Raw genomic sequence first — 19,770 nt, forward strand, 5'->3', positions numbered from 1 at the left:
TTGGCATTTATGTTGTATACTCTGTATTCTATCAATAGCCTTTATTGAAGCAAAATATCTTTTGTTCGGTTCAGCTTGTATATGTCGTCGCATGCATTTTGTATTTATTAGATCAATGTAAATAAGCTTGTACAAATAATTGAAAGAAACAGTAAAAGAAAAGAAAAAGAAACAGAGGTAAAAAATGTTCGCAAAATCAACTTTAAAAAAGGACGAAAAATTATATTTATAATTTTTCCAGTAAACAAGAAAATTTTTTTCTTGTATGATCAATTCGTTTCCCTCCTATGATTTATATTAATTTCATTATTAATGTAACACGGTCTAAACTTATCTCAATATACATTTATTCTAAATCTTTACTATTTTAAAGGATAGTAATAGAAGGTACAAGCAAAATATGAAAATGATATTATCAAATCGATACTGTCATGACTTCTTATAGCTTGCATTATTTATTATTATATATTTAAATTTACATCGAAGTATTGTAACACGATAATAATAAATAAAAATCAAGAAATTAATAAACAATATATTCGCGCGTAAACAATAATCGTGGACAAGAAGTAGACAAGCATTTATTAATCCGTTCTTATCACAGAGGCATTTTTTTAAATTCTCCATATATTATAAAATTACACAATATATATGCGTTGATAAAGTGCTCTCTGAAATATAGCAATCCAAAATCATGACATATAATTTCTGCAAAACATTTTAATTCCAACGTAAACAGTTACACGCGCGCTATTTCTTATCTTTTCTTTTTTTTGCGATTGATGGAAATCTTTACTCTATATTTATATGTTTGTCCATGGGTGGGTTGGGGATGCGATTCATGTCCAGAATTTCATTACACTGTAATTTATGTATATCACTCTTATTGTTAATAAATATATGCAGTTACAGATTGTATTTGTGTGAAGTATCATCGTCTCCTTCATTTTTTTTGTTTCCTGCAAATCGATTATTAAACTTAATTGAAGTAATATTGTGTCATATTTTATACAAACACATTGTTTAATGAAATATGATAAAAGTACATTGTACATACACGCACATTTAATACAAGCACGTGCGTGCATGTACATTTTGCAGAATAAAACATGCATATTTGACAACTGATTTATTATTCCGATTTTTATTAATAGAAATTAAATTCCTAACTATAGAAAATTTTAAATATTGTCACTTGTGACGCTTAAACTACATGTGCTTAATGTTTGTTCGTCCAACATATAAGATTGTGTGTGTTTTATGCGAAAGCTTTTTAGGGTAAGTTATAGTCATATTTCATTTCTGTTTAATAGCTCTTTTATGTTAACATTACGATTTATTTATATCAATCAAATGCTTATGCGATAAATAATTCTTTATGGTAGTTTACACAATTTAAATTAATTACAAAATTATTTTGTAATTAATTTTTAATTATTTTGTAAAATTAATTACAAAATTATTTTGCAGACAACATTAATGCTTACAATGAAACCAGTAACAGCAGCAGATCAAGTATTTCCTCCACTGAAAGCATCTCTGAATCACATGGAAAACTCAACACACAACAAAGTATCGTGGAAGTGCATTCCCCGCCTCGCGATGTAATACCAGATGTAATATCCGATAAGCCAGCGCCACTGCTTGTGCCAGCAATATCTGCATTAACATTTACACCAAAATCAACATTAGCTACATCAAAATCGGCACCAATATTACCTATATTGCAATCATCACCAGCACTATCTTCACCGAAATCAGCGCCCGCATCACCTGCGTTAGCTTCGTCAAAGATATCTTCAACGCCTCCACCACCACCTCCACCACCACCACCGACGCCAATAAGACCTATTCCGCCGCTACAAACTCAAAAATCTGCGCCTTCAACAATTTCTATTCCCAAAACGGAATTTTCCAAAAATATTAAATTTTTCAATGGTAAGTTATGATCAAATTTTAACTTTTTGCCTCATAATATTTTAGTTCTCAATACTGAAACATGAGAAATATTTTCTGAAATAGTCAATTCTTATTAATTCTGATAAAAAGAAAAAGAATATAATAATTAAAATTCTTAGCTCTCATTTTCATATAGCTTCTTTTAGGATTTAAAGAAGTATTTAATTTTTATCAAAGAAATTTTGAATCCAAAGAATTTAGGTTCTGATTCATACTGATTTTAAGTATATTATTAAAATGGAAGCTATATTATTAAAATTTATTTTTGTATTAAATTTATTTTGCATTTATATTGAGCTAGCATAAACTTGATTTATTGTGAAACTGCTGTTTTTAAATATATTGATTGCATGTTTAAATATTTTGCTTTGTTTTACATTTCATTTTCAAAATGTCACGTAAATGTATTGACTATTTTTATTATATGTATATAGGATGAGACGACTTTTTCATATCAGAAACATTAATTATTTCTTTAATTAAAACAGCATATTACCATTATTTCGAGTGTAAAGTAGAAAACTAATTGTATAAACCTGAGCACACACATTTCTTTAATTCATATGCTGTGATATATGATCTTTGTGAGTAATTAAGAAATAAAATACGGTCAATGATCTTCGTCATTCCTATGATACGATGAGAATCTAAAGATCAAGTAATTATTTTTACATGAAATATTGCCTTCTCTTCAGCATGAAATGTCAAAGAAAGTGAATCATCAACAATCTAAATATCCCATCAGTTATATGATCAGTATCACATGAAAACAGCTTACTTCTTAGCAAGTACACGTCCTTTTGACGTCTCAAATTGGTTATTTACTGACTATTCTTGACGTCACAAGTTGACTTTTTTTTTACAAGTTGACGTAAAAGTAACGATTTAATGTCACAGATTCTTGACGTTATGACATGTATCGCATTTTGACGTCATGACATGTACCGCATTTTGACATCATAAAATGTACCATATTTTGATGTCTTTTTTTTTAGCATAATAATGTATTTAATAACGTTGTGGAATAAAGCAGATTAATTGATTCGAGAGCATCATTGAACAATTACAGTCATTCTATTTTTCAGAGGAATCTTGGAATGATTAAACTACTTTATTTGAAAAACACTGGATAACACACAAACGATAAGAACAAGTTTTATATTTGTCATTATTTTATTTAAACATAAATATAATATATGTATATAATAGGTCACAAGTTTTATATTTGTTATTATTTTATTTAAATCCTAACAGCACATGATATCATTTGAATATTCTATACTCATACTGTAAATATACGTTACAGATATAATATACTGATGAGAATAATCCCATAACATCTCTTGTTGTATATTATTTTTCATATATTCTCAAAATATACTTTGCATATCTCGTATTAGTATATTCTTTCTCATATATTTTCAGGATATTCTATAATATTACATGCGTTTCCTCATTTTGCCGCTACGCGCGCCACCGAACTCGTACTTAATTTTTGGTGAAATGGATATAAAGGACTGGTACTAACATGAATTCCAAAGTTTCTTCTTTTTTCTTTTTAGTCAGTTTAATTTATAATAAACTGACTTAATTTAAAATTTTTTATTTGTTTAGTAGTTTAGTTGTTCTGGATTCCTTGTTGGGATTCAGAATATTAAAAAGATTATTGGAAATTAAAATGAGAAATAGTGTGTGCGTTTACTGCATTTATTTAAAGTATTTCTATTACATATATGAATTATATTACAAGATATTCTCAGTATTTGCTATTAACCGAAATAGGCGGACATTAGAGCATTCTTAGTATATACTTAGTATGTATCTCGAATGTTCTGAGAATATATGCCATTGTACTTTTGCGATATTCTTCGAACATTCTCAGTATCTACATGTGCTGTTAGAGAACATAAATAAAAATTTACTTCTAATATCACATAAAATTTCAATAAATAATGTCTTCCATTGCCTGCATTTTATAAAAATGTATTTTGCCAATCAACTGTATTATTAAAAAATGTGTATATTTTTTGGCACTTTAATTACACTCAATTGATATAATTAATATTTTCACTGTGCACTAATTTAAAATACATACAAAAAATTGTTAAAGTCTGATCGCGAAAGTCATGTTATATAAAAAATTTTAAAAGATTTTTTATGGGATCGATGTACTAACTAATCACAAAATTAATAATAAAATACTCGTCAGTTCATGACATTAAAATAATGTTATATCAAGACGTCAATATAAAGTCATGTAACAAATTAGTTATTTTGACGACATATGACCAAAAATGACCAGTGTGAACGTCAAAATGACATGTGCTTGCTGCCTTGTTGTTTCTATCCCACCAGAATATATTCTAAAGCCTGATAAAGATATAGAAATTACTTAAATTGACATTTGAATATTAAATTCTTCTGCAAAACTTATTAAATTAAATATTTTATTTGTTAAAAAGAGAGTTGAATGTTATATCTCGAAATCTAGAACTCTCTAATAAAAATATAGTGTCATGTTCATTTTTCTTGTCTCATTTTTCGTAAGAATTGATTAATTTTATAAAGAAGAAATGAAATTTTTATTTTTTGGAATATTAGCATAATCACTTTTGTATTGTTAATATCATCCTGAATAAAAAAGGCACTTCCGGCCAAGATGAGGTTCAAAAAGAGCTCAAGTTTGTCTTGACGATGTTGCGAGAAAAGAAAGCAAGTTCTTCTCTTAGCAGTGATATGCGGGAGATTTGGGTGAATCAATACTCGACCTCTCGAGAAATTCAAATTTGGTTGACGGCCAAAGGATTTTCGGAGAAGTACATTGATTTCATATTTTATCTCGATATTTATTATCCAATGAATTCGATTATTCAATGATTTATTTTACTTGCAGAGTTTGCAAACAATTGGAAGATATAAACGGCATGGAATTATTTAATTTATCGCGAAGACGATTGGAACAAATGTGTGGATTGTCCGAGGGAAGCAGGCTCAACGGTCAATTGACTTTAGCGAAAAATGAATGCGAGGTAAGTGCATTTTAGATTAGATAATTCTGCGTCACTTTTTTTATGCTTGAAATTGTTTATTTTTAGTACAAAACAGCTCGATCATCGGAACTCAAGCAAATTTTAGAAAAAGCGCGCCAAAGAGCAGAAGAGTTAAACGATAAATGAAGTAAAACAGTGAATCATATATTCTGTAAATCATATGTTCCTTACATTACGCATTGTGCGAAAATAATGCAAATATGATGAATTACTAGAAACTGCCTTCTGAGATATTTTCATAAATATTGATTTTATATAAAAATGTTTTGTAAGACAGAAATTAAATAATTTTGAAAGAGTTACATTATGGTTGTCTGAATTTTTTTTAGGTGGAAGCGTCAAAAAGTTTTGAAGATTAGGTCATCTCAAATTTTTGAAAGTGAAAAATCCTTTTTTTTAATCAGCTATGATTATAGAGGATGAAAAGATCCAACAACATGTAAAATGTTGACCATAAGATGATCTTGGAATGAAAAATCCAGAAAAATAAGATGAGTAATAGGTAAATAATTAAAGTAATAATTTTCGAACAAAATGGAAATTAATTTGGTATTATTTACTTATTTACTTTAGGTTACATAGCACGAAAAATTTTCATTTTGACATATATTGCAAAGAGTATATTCCTGAGTAATACACTGTTTAAATTTTGCAGCGATCTCTCTTCCTCTGGTTCCTGAGATATGTGATTTTGAAATTTCATACTTAATACTTGCATCATCTTTTTGTTATATCTTAAATGTGTATTATATATTTTTTGCTTATATTTGCTTTTTAAGCATATTCTTTTGTTTACATTCATCGAAGTCAAATAACTTTCTAAATAACTTTCTAAATAACTTTCAGAAGGTTTTAACCGTCGTTCGTCATTTAAAAAATTATTTATTTAAAAGTTTAATGAATATACCGTAATTTCACGACTCCATGTATATTTAAAAAAAATATATTTAATGGAATATATATTTGTATATGTAACTTTGCTTTGTCTTGTAAAGTACATGCGTGAACACTGTGGGTTCCGTCCCTATCTCACACTTCAAGCATAGATTAGGTTAACTTATATCTTCTGAAAGTACACTGAGAAAAATATCCGGTGAAAATTGAACGAAAAATCCGCTCAAAAGGTAACAAACGGATATTATTGATCTCTTTAATCGGAAAAAAATATCGATGAGAGCCGAAATGACCAATCAAAAATATCCGATCAGAAAGTTTCGATTAGAAAATATCCGATCTAAAATATCCGTTTGTTACTTTTTGAGCGGATAGTCCGATTACATCATATCCAATCAATAGATCTAACTCTTGGTCGGAATTTTCCTATTAAATATTAATGAATATTTTTAATTTTCAAAATTTGCTCAAATTATACTGATAATTGGCATAACGTTCATGAGCTGATAGAACAGAAAAATCTATATAATTATTTACTCAAGTTATTGAGATATTAAATCGGTGAATAAGTGTCTTCGGAGATTTTCTTTAATTAAAAAATCTCAATAATTACGGAAAAAAGCAAAAATCGCGAACAAAATAGGATTTTCGACACTTCCACTGTTCACAAGTAATACTGTATTACACTGCACGGCATACATGCTGCTTTGACGAGACATGAGACAATAGAGTACAAGCTCGTGCATGCCTCATGCAGAACTATCAGATACATTCTGAACGAATAAATTGTATTTCATCGGATTTATTTTAATCGGAAATAGTACATTAGATCGGATATTCAGCTTGATCGAATAAAATACTCTGTTTTTATCCAATCAAGTGCAATTTCCGATCATATTGTATATTAATTTAAGAATAAATAAATCGCGGCTCATTATCCGTTCATATTTCATCGGAAATTACATTTCATCGGATAAAGACATCCATTATTTCATCGGATAGTCCAAGATCCATTCAAAACCGACTGGATAAAGTGTTCGAATGGTTTTTTCCAATTAGAATTGCTGGATATTTTTCTCAGTGTAGAGTCCATGACGATGAGTGTTTGAAGTGTAGGATATACCTCGCTTCGCATAAAAAGTTGCAAATTTATATGGAAATGAAAATACTTTAGAACTATGGGAGCGGTATCCGCATGCATTTTACAAGACAAAATAAGTTAGTACAGAAGTAAGTATATACAATACTTACATTTATTAAAAAATTTAGGTAAAACAATAATTTTATAACTTAAAATAAAATTAAACAAAATAAAAGGCTCTCGAAATTAACAAATTAAAATGAAATATAGTAAAAGGCCATAAAGAGCCAACGCAGTTGTAAGGCGTGATTTTTGGAGAAAAAAGTAGTCCATGAAAACGATCACATTCGACGATCTTTCTTCTTTATTGACAAACGTTTCGGACTCATTTCGAGCCTTCTTCAGTGAATATGTATAGTCTTAGAGAGCGAACGTGGACCCGTCAAGGCAAGTCAACCCGAAGGAAGTCAGATGCAAGCAGTCCTTTGAGCGTTGCAAGGCGCAAACGCTCAAAGGACTGCTTGCATCTGACTTCCTTCGGGTTGACTTGCCTTGACGGGTCCACGTTCGCTCTCTAAGACTATACATATTCACTGAAGAAGGCTCGAAATGAGTCCGAAACGTTTGTCAATAAAGAAGAAAGATCGTCGAATGTGATCGTTTTCATGGACTACTTTTTTCTCCAAAAATCACGCCTTACAACTGCGTTGGCTCTTTATGGCCTTTTACTATATTTTATTTTAATTTATAACTTAACGACACTGAAAATGTAATGAGAAAATGTAAACAAAAAATATATAAATACATAAGTAATTCCCAGATAGTACATGGACGTCCCATTGATGTCCAGTGGATGTCCGAGTTCAGACATTGGGACATCCAAAAGACGTGAATTAAGTTCGACGGACATCCATTGAACGTCCATAAGGCGTCGGTTTGTCACAATTTCGGACGTTCAAAATAATATTCAAAAAAGGATGTTTAATACTCTAAAATGGATATCATTTTCAATGTCCTACTCTTCCAAATTATCGTTGAAATAAACATTAAAAATTCATAAACTCAGAAAAAAGTTTATATTTAATTGTATAATTGTGTAGATATAATTATGTATGGATTTTGACCTAATTTAATCATATATAAAAAATTATTCTTTATTATACACAAATAAATCGCATTATGCATCCTTTATAACATATAAAACATAAATTTTTTGGCCCAACAAAATTAAATAATATAATTTATCTATTTCATATAAAATTTTACATAAAATTCATGTAAAAATTTTATTTATATTTATACTTGTTTATTGAACTTTACATTTTAAATAGGTAATTTAAAATGTAAAGTGCAATAAGCAAGTTTAAATAGGTACCAGATTATTTTCGTTTATTTGCCGGACATTTACTTGTCCGATTTATAAAATCAATTTAATATCTGAAGCTCTTGCAATAAGATCACAAATTAAATTAAATAATATATTTTTAATTTTATTTATTACCCTTATTTGCAAACTTTATATAATTCTAATAACTAAAACTTAAATACGAGAAAGATAGAGCATCGCACATTGCGTAGCGGTAAACGAACGAACTAACACATCCTCATGTGCTTGTGCGAAACATTAACATCCAAGATTGGACATTTTGTGGACATTCAAATATTGGCCGTAATGAATATCTGGAATCGGATGTATGATAAACGTTCATTTCATGTCCATGGACATGCAGATGTAAAATGGACATAAAATGAACATCCATAGAATGTTCGGTGCTATCTGGGTAAAATATAACATGAAACTGTGACGAGCAAATGTAAACAAAAAAAAATATAAACACATAAATAGAATATAATGAAAAGATAAATAAGAAATTTCAAAACCGTATCTCAGGAATACCAAGAGAGATTGCTGCAAAATACAAACGGTATTTTATTACTTAGGAATGTACCCTCTACAATATATATGTCAAAATGAAAATTTTTCTGTGTAACCTAAAATAAACATTTACCATTAATTTTATTTATTAAGGTATTCAAAGTGTTGTCCATTTATTTTATGATCCGCTCTTTGTAAGATTCGCGAATCCTTTGCAATATATCTTTTAAAATCATTCGATAAGCATTAATACGTTATTAATATAATTTCTATTAATATATATTATTATAATCGCATATCTTCGAGGTCAATAAACACAAGGGAATAGAATCAGTGATCATTGAGATTTCATATTGGAATGATAATAAACAAATATATATATATATATAATATATCTAAATGTATCAATAATTCCCGAAGACACATAACTGATTAAAAATAGGTTTTTTCCACACTGATTAAAAATAGGTTTTTTCATTTACAAAATTTAAAGATAACGTTTAAAACTTCTTGATGTCAGCTAAAAAAAAACCAAGATAGCCAAAATGTAGTCCTTTTAAAATTATTTAATTTTTGTCTGTTTTTATGTAAAATCAATATTTAATATGAAAATACTTTAGAAGGAAGTTTTTCTAAAATGACTTATCCTATATAAAAATAATATGTGCGAGTTGTAATACGCGAGGACTAATAGGAAGGAGGATAAATGGAAGAAGATGAATTTTAAAATAAAATACTTTTTTCGTAATTTTCCATAGGACAAACTTTTCATAAAAAAATTTCAATACAAAAATTGTCGATATAAAAATATCCTATCAAACTGATATATTTTATTTTACCTTATATATTGTGATAATATTATTTACATAGCTAATTAAAGCAATATTACATGCAAAGGATTTTTAGCAAGATACAAGCATGTGTTATATACAATAAAAACCTGTGATGTTTTTTTTAAGATTCAAGCAATATAATCCATTTATTATATTTTAATAGATTTATTCAATACATAAATATAAGTTGTTTTCCAGTGCGGTATTTGAATTGAAAATTCAATTAAAGCATTTTAATTTGATATTTATTATACACATTATTAGAGTTTGGTATTTATTATACACTTTATAAATATATATGTAGAATAAATAAATTACTTTATTATTCGACAGCAACGTAGCAAAATATTAAGCAAAATAAATTTTAATCAAATTTAAATTAATTGTTACAAAAAAAGAAAATATTCTATCAAAACTAATATTTGGAAGTAGTAATTAAAAGATTATGTAATCAATGTATATGACGTATCAGCAATTTATATATTATATCTGTAAAATAAATTATTAAATCGTTAATTGATTAAATATTATCAATTGATTAATTGATTAAATAAATAAAAACAGTCTACCGGATATATAATCCTTTTATATATTCGGTAGAGTTTTATATATCCCTATATTTTTTTAACTCACAACAAATAGATATATAACTATATTATATAATACCCCTGGTGAAAATTATTTACAGAATTTCTCAAAATTCTAAAAATTGTTAAATTTTCTATAAAAATCTTCTAAAACTTTCTCAGAAATTTTAAGATTTCCTGTACAAATTACTTTTCAAAAATCTTCAAAAAAGGAATGAAGATTTCTATATTTTTGCCATAAATGAATTTTGTTAGAATTTGTTATATACACTCCCCAGCAAAAAAAGCGGTACACTAAAAATTTAGGAAAAATTTACCAAACTTCAAACGCTTGTAAAACAGGAAATATTTATGATACGGGGGTGTTTAAAAAACGAAATTAAAGCTTGAAGCCAGTGCTTTGAGAAACTTTTAATGCCGATTAAGTGGCGTGCTTAATTTACTAATGGTCGATGATAGAACGAAAACTTGCAAAATCGATAAGTACAACGTGCAGTTTCTAGAGTTGTGTGGAGTGAAGCAGTTGACGTAACTCAATGAAGTGAAAAGCGCGTGAAAGTTCGAAATTTTCCCTTTAAAATGCGCTTTTGCGGAACTCGATACAATAATTTTTCGCTAAGTTATGCCAATCTGAAGAAAAAGTGTTTTTTACGAGATAATAATGAATTATGAATTGTAATGCCGCCGTTATGAGTGCAAATTACCACAATTCTGTCCAAGCCATGTTGTTAGTCTGAAAACATATCAGTGTGTGTGTGTGTGTGTGTGTGTGTGTGTGTGTGTGTGCGCGTGTGCGCGCGCGCGTATGTGTGTGTGTGTGTGTGTATTTGCACACCACAAGGATAAGGACCCCGTGGTTCGTCAACTCTCACAGTATTTAAAGTGTTTCCAAACAAGTGTTTCGCTTGAGACAGTATCTGATCGTATGAATGAAGTAATACGCGCACGAGGAAGTCATACTCATTATTAGTGCACATGTGCGCGCACGTACACACACACCATAAGGAGGGTTTGGAGTCTTTAAATACTGTGGAGTTGACGAACCACGGGGTCCTTATCCTTGTGGTGTGCAAATACACACACACACACTGATATGTTTTCAGACTAACAACATGGCTTGGACAGAATTGTGGTGATTTGCACTCATAACGGCGGCATTACAATTCATAATTCATTATCTCGTAAAAAACACTTTTTCTTCAGATTGGCATAACTTAGCGAAAAATTATTGTATCGAGTTCCGCAAAAGCGCATTTTGAAGGAAAAATTTCGAACTTTCACGCGCTTTTCACTTCATTGAGTTATGTCAACTGCTTCACTCCACACAACTCTAGAAACTGCACGTTGTACTTATCGATTTTGCAAGTTTTCATTCTGTCATCGACCATTAGTAAATTAAGCACGCCACTTAATCGGCATTAAAAGTTTCTCAAAGCACTGGCTTCAAGCTTTAATTTCGTTTTTTAAACACCCCCGTATCATAAATATTTCCTGTTTTACAAGCGTTTGAAGTTTGGTAAATTTTTCCTAAATTTTTAGTGTACCGCTTTTTTTGCTGGAGAGTGTATATAAATGTTAAATATTCTGAGATTTTTATTCTATAATTTTTTAAAGTAATGTATATATTAAAATGCTTGAAGTTTAAAATACTAAGTCTGATATATTTTCTTAGAATTCTTCATGTTATGTAACAGTATTTGTGCTAAGATACATAAGAATAAAAATTTAAATAGAAAATTCTGGATTTCTGTATTAGACTATAAAAAAATCATGTATAAAAAAAATAATGCATTGTTGATATATTATTGATTTATTTAAAGCGATAATACATACATTATTAACAGACATAAATAGAATATCTTAGCTCTGTCATTTATGTCGTAAACTATACATTTTTTTCGAATAACACGAGGTCATATAACGTGAACAATCAATCAAAACAATATATATATATATATATATATATATATATATATATATATGTATATAAAGTGCATGTTCTTATAGTTCATGTTTTGCATGTTCTTATAGTTTATCTCGAGAGCTTTCCAAAACACTATAATTAAGTTAGTTTCATTAAGTACCAGTTTTCATTAAGTACTTTCCGAGTTATGAGGCTTGAAATAATTTATATACAGGGTGTTTCATTTTAATTCGATCACCTAAATTTCTCGGAACCTAAGCAAGATAGAGAAAAATGTTTTAGACAAAAGTTGTATGGTTTCAAGGGGGACATAAGATGGTGTCATTAGTTTGATCTTGAAGAGCCACCTGAAGGACACGCGAAGGTCAGCTCCAACTTTTTAAATGGGACACCCTATATGCTTTTGCATATTCTTGTAGCTCATCTCAAGAGCTTTCCAAAACACTATAATTAAGTTAGTTTTCATTAAGTACTTTTCATTAAGTACTTTCCAAGTTATGAGGCTTGAAATCATTTTTTAATTTTACATAAACCGTAAAATATCTTGTAAAATATTCATTTTTCGATTATTTTACCTTAATACTTTTATGTACAAAATAATGAGAAGAATCAATTGGTGTAAAGAAAACTCATAGTTGTTTCGAAAAAAAATATGTAATTTACAATTAACAATTACATATTTTTTCTTAAAAATAACTATGTCTTTTCTTTACACCAATTGATTCCTCTCATTATTTTGTACATAAAAGTATTAAGGTAAAATAATCGAAAAATGAATATTTTACAAGATATTTTACGGTTTATGTAAAATTAAAAAATGATTTCAAGCCTCATAACTTGGAAAGTACTTAATGAAAACTAACTTAATTATAGTGCTTTGGAAAGCTCTTGAGATGAGCTACAAGAATATGCAAAAGCATATAGGGTGTCCCATTTAAAAAGTTGGAGCTGACCTTCGCTTGTCCTTCAGATGGCTCTTCAAGATCAAACTAATGACACCATCTTATGTCTCTCTTGAAACCATACAACTTTTGTCTAAAACATTTTTCTCTATCTTGCTTAGGTTCCGAGAAATTTAGATGGTCGGATTAAAATGAAACACCCTGTATATATATATATATATATAAATTATTTCAAGCCTCATAACTCGGAAAGTACTTAATGAAAACTAGTACTTAATGAAACTAACTTAATTATAGTGTTTTGGAAAGCTCTCGAGATAAACTATAAGAACATGAAAACATGAACTATAAGAACATGCACTTTTTAAATGGGACACCCTATATGCAAAAGCATATAGAGTGTCCCATTTAAAAAGTGCATGTTCTTATAGTTCATGTTTTCATGTTCTTATAGTTTATCTCGAGAGCTTTCCAAAACACTATAATTAAGTTAGTTTCATTAAGTACTAGTTTTCATTAAGTACTTTCCGAGTTATGAGGCTTGAAATAATTTCTTAATTTTATATAAACTATAAAATATCTAGCAAGATATTCATTTTTCGATTATCTTACCTTAATACTTTTATGTACAAAATAATGAGAGGAATGGATAGCTATAAAGAAAACATGTGTGAAAACATGTTTGTTTTTAAGAAAAAATGTGTAATTGTTAATTGCAAATTACATTTTTTTTTTCGAAACAATTATGTATTTTCTTTAGATTAATTGATTCCTTTCATTATTTTGTACATAAAAGTATTAAAGTAAGATAATCGAAAAATGAATATTTTACTAGATATTTTATGGTTTATTTAAAATTAAGATATTATTTTAAGCCTCATAACTCGAAAAGTACTGAATGAAAAACTACTTTATTATACTATTATACTATTTCGGAAAGTTCTTGAGGTAAACTACAAGAATATGCATGAGTATATAGGGTATTCTATTTAAAAAGTTGGAGGCGATCTTCACGTGACCTTCAGGTGACTCTTCAAGGTCAAACTAATGGCACCATCTTATGTCTCCCTTCAAGCCATACAACTTATGTCTGAAACATTTTTCGATTTAACGTAGTATTTCTGAGATATTCGCGTGTATTGATTAAAATGGTTTACCCTATATTGTATATATACAGACATACATAATTATTTAGATAATTTATTGATTTTTGAACGTTTTGTGTATTCTATTACAGTTTTTGTTACAATATTAATTATAATAATATTAAATCCTTAAATGTCGCCAGTAGATAAAATAAAAGACATAAGTTAAATCGATATACCATACTAGGAATTTATTGATTGGTAATGTATCACAAATGTACGACATCACGTTTTGACCATGGGTTTTGGTCCTTATTAAGTGACAGTATCTTAGTTAACTGTTATATCGTCAGAAATAAGGAAATCACTGTGTCAAGATTGCATTATGTCAATCTCTCTGTCCAACAAATTGAGAAAGACTAATATAATATTGCAATATAACAGTTAATTAAGATACTTTTACTTGATAAAGACCAAAACTCATGGTCGAAACGTTGTGATACAATACCAATCAATAAATTGTCAGTGTGGTCGATTTAACTTATGTTTTTTATTAATTACAATATTAATTAATTTTTTTATGATTTAATGATCATTCGGTTGGAAGCAAGTTGAAGGCATTATTACATTTTCTAACGCATCTTTTCAAAACGTTGCACGATTTTCGAAACCAAGATCTATTATATTACAGTTTTCCTATTAATTAACAATGCTTATTAAAACTCTGTTAATGAAACTTATAAAATAAAAGAATGCAACTTGGACTGTTCAAATCAATAATTAAGTATCTAAATAATTATATCATTGTGAAACATTTTGTAAAATATTAAGATATTTACATAAAAATATGAATTAATAGTCTGAACAATAGTCTTTCATTTTACAAAGAGTTTCAATCATTAGCACCACACATTAAATAATTTTATTATGATTTTATTTTATTTTTTTGTTATCGTTCTGAAAATGCATAGTAAAGCGAATCGAATAACAAAATCAAATAATTAACGTAACGAAAAACCTTTCGTTTTTTATGGAATTAATAAAATAATGTATTCATACATACTCTCTCTAAAAATGAGTCAGTATATTATCACTGAAAACAGTAAACAGAGGCACAATTGAGCAGTTATAAGTTATTATAGCACTGTAAATCAATAATATTTCACTGGAAGAATTAATAATATTGATTGTTTTAATCAGTAATATTAATTTATCTACTTCGTATAAAATTAAAAATTTTATTTATATTTACATGCGTATTAGAACAAGAATGTTAAATAGATGATAGTTCATTTTACATTTTTAATATATAATGAACAGATAATTATCGTTTATTTGCCGGACATTTACTTGTCCGACTTATAAAATCGATTAAATATCTGAAGTTCCTCTATTGAGATTGTATTGGAAATTAAATTGAAGTAATACTTTTAATTTTATCTGTCTCCCTTTGCAAGTTTTATATAATTCTCATGACTAAAACTTAAGTACGAGAAAATTAGCGCACCGTAGCGGTATAAACGAACGAACTAGCGATTACTGATTTTCAGTGAAATTTTACTTCCACTGACTATAATTAATGAGATATAAGATAAAGTAACAAAGAAGTGTTTCTATTAGAGATCAATGAAATACTGATTCTTAGTAATCATTTATAAATTATTTGAAAATACGTCTATTATTATGCATGAATTTAAAAGGAGACTATTATATAAATACTTATTTAATTATTTTTAACTTTACTTATTTAATTATTTAGTTATTCTTAACAGAATTATTTTTAGTTATTCTTAACAGAATTATTCTTAATTATTTTTAGCAGAAGTTTCTTTAATGATATAAAAATATTTTTAAAAATAAAAATGTATATCATTTAATGTCTGAATGGACCGAATTAGTCACAAAAGGAGATCGAAGTATTAAAAAATTATTTTTAATTATATTTCACGTAATTAAAGCTTTTTTGGAAAAAATAATTTATTTATAGCGAGAGAAAGAGAAAATTTGATTGGATGCACTAATGCATACTGGTGCATACAAAAATTGTCATATATAAAATTAAAATAATATAATTAAAATAATAAAATAATTAATATTATAAGCTTTTCATATTATATTATAGTATATTAAGTATATTATGTTAAGTTAATATTAAGTAAAGTTATATTATATACATTATATTACATTATAAGGTTATTCAACGCAAATAACAATAATAATAACTCGTATAATTATTTTATTTATTTTAGTTATTTCTGTGTTATTGGAAATTTGTATTTATTTATACTAGAACTACTAGATTTATACTAAAAATGGTACGTATTGATTCAAATTGCATTATATGAGTATCACAGAAAACGTATAAATCACTTTTTTAAATCAATTATTATTTTTCTTATAATCAGAATAACTTTTTATATAGTAAATGTGCCTCTGATGCTAAAGAGAAGATACTCAGAAATAAATTAATATAAAAAGTTTAAAATAAAATTTATTAAACAATTATATATACATATAATTATTTTTATTTATTGAACTATTTTTGTTTTATACATATCTAACTTTTTTGTTAAACAATTTTTATAGATTTTAATTCTTTTTAATAACGTGAGTATCTCCGCGGAGAAAAATAAATTACATCGGAATGCAGTTAATAAAACGTCATGGCAACACATGATCAGATTAGTCATTCGAAGTCAGTTACTACTGTGATCGCTAACCAAACACACTGCCACGTTACTTATCGTTTAATTCAAATTGCATCATATGAATATCACAAAAAATTGTGTACGAATAGAGTGGATTTTCAAAAGCATACGTAATAACATAATTGTATATAATAACACAACCAATCGTACGAACGAATTGTCATAGTTATATATTTAATAAAACCAAAGATATAGTAAATATTTAAGTGAATTCGATTACACGCTGTGTGTGCTTGAATATGGCTGAAAATGTTACAAGATCTATAATTCTATAACTTCTTTGATCGTTTGTAATTTGATTGTGGTTATCTTTTTATCGATGTTTTTCTGTGCTATAATATTAATGAAAAAGGAAAGCTGATAATAATTATATAATAATATTTCTGTATTCGCGATACAATCCAATAAATATGTATCATTTTGCATTATCATTTGTTCTCCTAAAAAAATAGAAATTATTTACTTACTAAGAATTTTCTAATTTAATCTTAATATATACTGTGATCATGACCATAAAAAGAAATCTAAAAACATAATATTAAAAGATATTAACTTGCGATTCGTTAGAACTGAGTTTCAAGGAATTTGTCGAAAATATATGTGTATATATATATATATATATATATATATATATATATATATATGAATTAATATCAATTCGATCAACACATCAGAATTAGTAGAGTGAGAAAAACAACTGATTGAAGATTCATTGGAAACCGATTGAGTGCAAACATTTACGAAAAATGCAAATTATGTTTGGAATAATTTTATATATTTTATAGAAAGGTTTAGTATTGACAAAGGCAACTATCACGCCAAAAGATTATACCACTTCAAACATTTTCCAGGAAGAAAGTGTTTCCATGTGTCCGGATTTAAATTTCACACAGGTAAGAGATATTTTTCGCTTGATTAAGAAACAATTGCATGCTATTGCAGTTAGTAGTGTAATTAAAAATGAGTGATAATAAATTATATATTCTACCTATAATAAGATAAGATAAAATAAAACAATTCGATATAAAAGAAAAAAGTATGTGAAAATATATGTGTGTTGTAAAAAAATGATTAAAGTTTCGAAATTTTATTTACAAATGAATGTTATATAGTAAATTAAATTTAATTAAATATTTAATTATTTTAAAATTTGACTGTATTATTTTCTCTCTTTCTCTCACTCTCTCTCTCTCTCTTTCTCTCTCTCTCTCTCTCTCTCTCTCTATATATATATATATATATATATATATATATATATATATATATATATATATAGGCGAGACCGGGGACAAATGTAACATCACTAATTAATTATCGTTAAAGATATAAAAAAAAATTATATGTTAAAAACTCCATTTATTGCTCTATTATTATACCTATGTTTCAATCTCAAATGATAAATATTTAAAGAGTTATTATAGCTTTTCGCAGTACGTTGATTGTTACTTTTGTCCTGGGACCGGGGACGAAAGTAACATAGTCTGGGGATGAAAGTAACAGTTCTTATTTTCGGGAAAATAAATATGTCTTTTTTAAATTTAAGGCAACTTTTATTATAATCTTTTATTAAGCAAGATAATTCTTTTTATAAATTTGTATTATATTATACTAAAATAAAAAATAAAATAAATATTTATTTTTATCTTTGAAAAACTTAAAAGAAATAATCTTCGCTAAGCAAAATAATTATAAGTAATATCATAAAATAATTATACTTAGTATTACACCAGTCTTGTATTTTTTTAAGTCTAAATAATAGTGTAAAAATTGTATGGTAACTACTTATATACAAAAGAGATATCTATTCCGAATTTTAATTATGGCATACGTAATAAGACTCGCTTTTGGTATAGTTATTACGGGACCAGCTCTTATACTTTAAGCATTGAAACGTGTTACTTTTTTTTAGAATAAAAGTATTATAAAGTATTATAAGAAAAGTATTATAAGAATACACCGGCAAATAATTACGTCAATATATACACTTTAATTAGGCATAAATACAAACAACTAAAACAAGAAATAGGTGAATAATGCAAATACACTAATTTCACTCCTTCACGTTCAAAAACGTCATCAGTGCGTAATATTCAAGATCTTCGTGACCGTATCACTGTAGATTGCGAGACAACCCTCTGTAGGCCAGGTATTTTTGAATGTGTCCGTGAATCGATACGTCGACGTGTCATTGCTTGTATTCAGGAAAATGGTGAATTTTCAACATTTTCAACATTTATTGTAACATACTCAAGGTCACATTAAAACCAAATGTAAATAAGCCTAATTAAACGATTGTCGTCAATAATTAATCCTAAATTTTTCCTTGTGTAAGTAATACAGCTAACAGTATTTTCAACATAACTCGTGAAATAAGCATTTCCGCACCTACGTCCATATAACATTTTTTCATTCTTCAAGTATGAGGAATATCTCCTTAAATATTTGACATACCTTTTTAGAACACCCTGTATATATATATATATATATATATATATATATATATATATATATATATATATACACCGTGGCCCATTTTAATCGAATATCTCCGTTGGTAAGCCGAATACAAAAAAATTAACTGAATAATATACAAATAAATTTGGCAGCATGGAGTTTTTTAATAATTAAAATTTTTTAAATTACAAGCTACATGAATCAACTGTTCATCGTTGAAGAAATCGGGATTCTGACTTTTACGACAAAGATGTAATAACTTTCGACGAAAATATAAACATAATTTTTCTTCATTTAATTATTTATCAGCAGTCAATCACATCTAACGCACACAAACACACAGACAGACAGACAGACAGACATACACACACACACTGTTGATAAACATAAAATAAAATCGCACTCTTTTATTCTCGT

General features: G+C 27.5%; 1 protein-coding gene across 3 annotated transcripts in view; it reads left to right on the forward strand.

Moving 5' to 3' along the window:
* LOC105258086 (epidermal growth factor receptor kinase substrate 8) overlaps positions 1-5,263 on the forward strand; it is a 33,476-nt gene extending 28,213 nt beyond the window's left edge. For all 3 annotated transcript variants that reach the window (XM_011269152.3, XM_011269151.3, XM_011269153.3), the window contains exons 7-10: positions 1,471-1,938; positions 4,604-4,775; positions 4,853-4,988; positions 5,055-5,263. In XM_011269152.3, the coding sequence (XP_011267454.1) occupies positions 1,471-1,938; positions 4,604-4,775; positions 4,853-4,988; positions 5,055-5,135 (857 nt within the window). In that variant the 3' untranslated portion in view covers positions 5,136-5,263. The remainder of the gene's footprint in view (positions 1-1,470; positions 1,939-4,603; positions 4,776-4,852; positions 4,989-5,054) is intronic.
* The last annotated feature ends 14,507 nt before the right edge of the window (positions 5,264-19,770 follow it).

This window comes from Camponotus floridanus, unplaced genomic scaffold (assembly GCF_003227725.1).
Source record: "Camponotus floridanus strain SB8 unplaced genomic scaffold, Cflo_v7.5 scaffold234, whole genome shotgun sequence".
Classification (NCBI taxonomy): Eukaryota; Metazoa; Arthropoda; class Insecta; order Hymenoptera; family Formicidae; genus Camponotus; species Camponotus floridanus.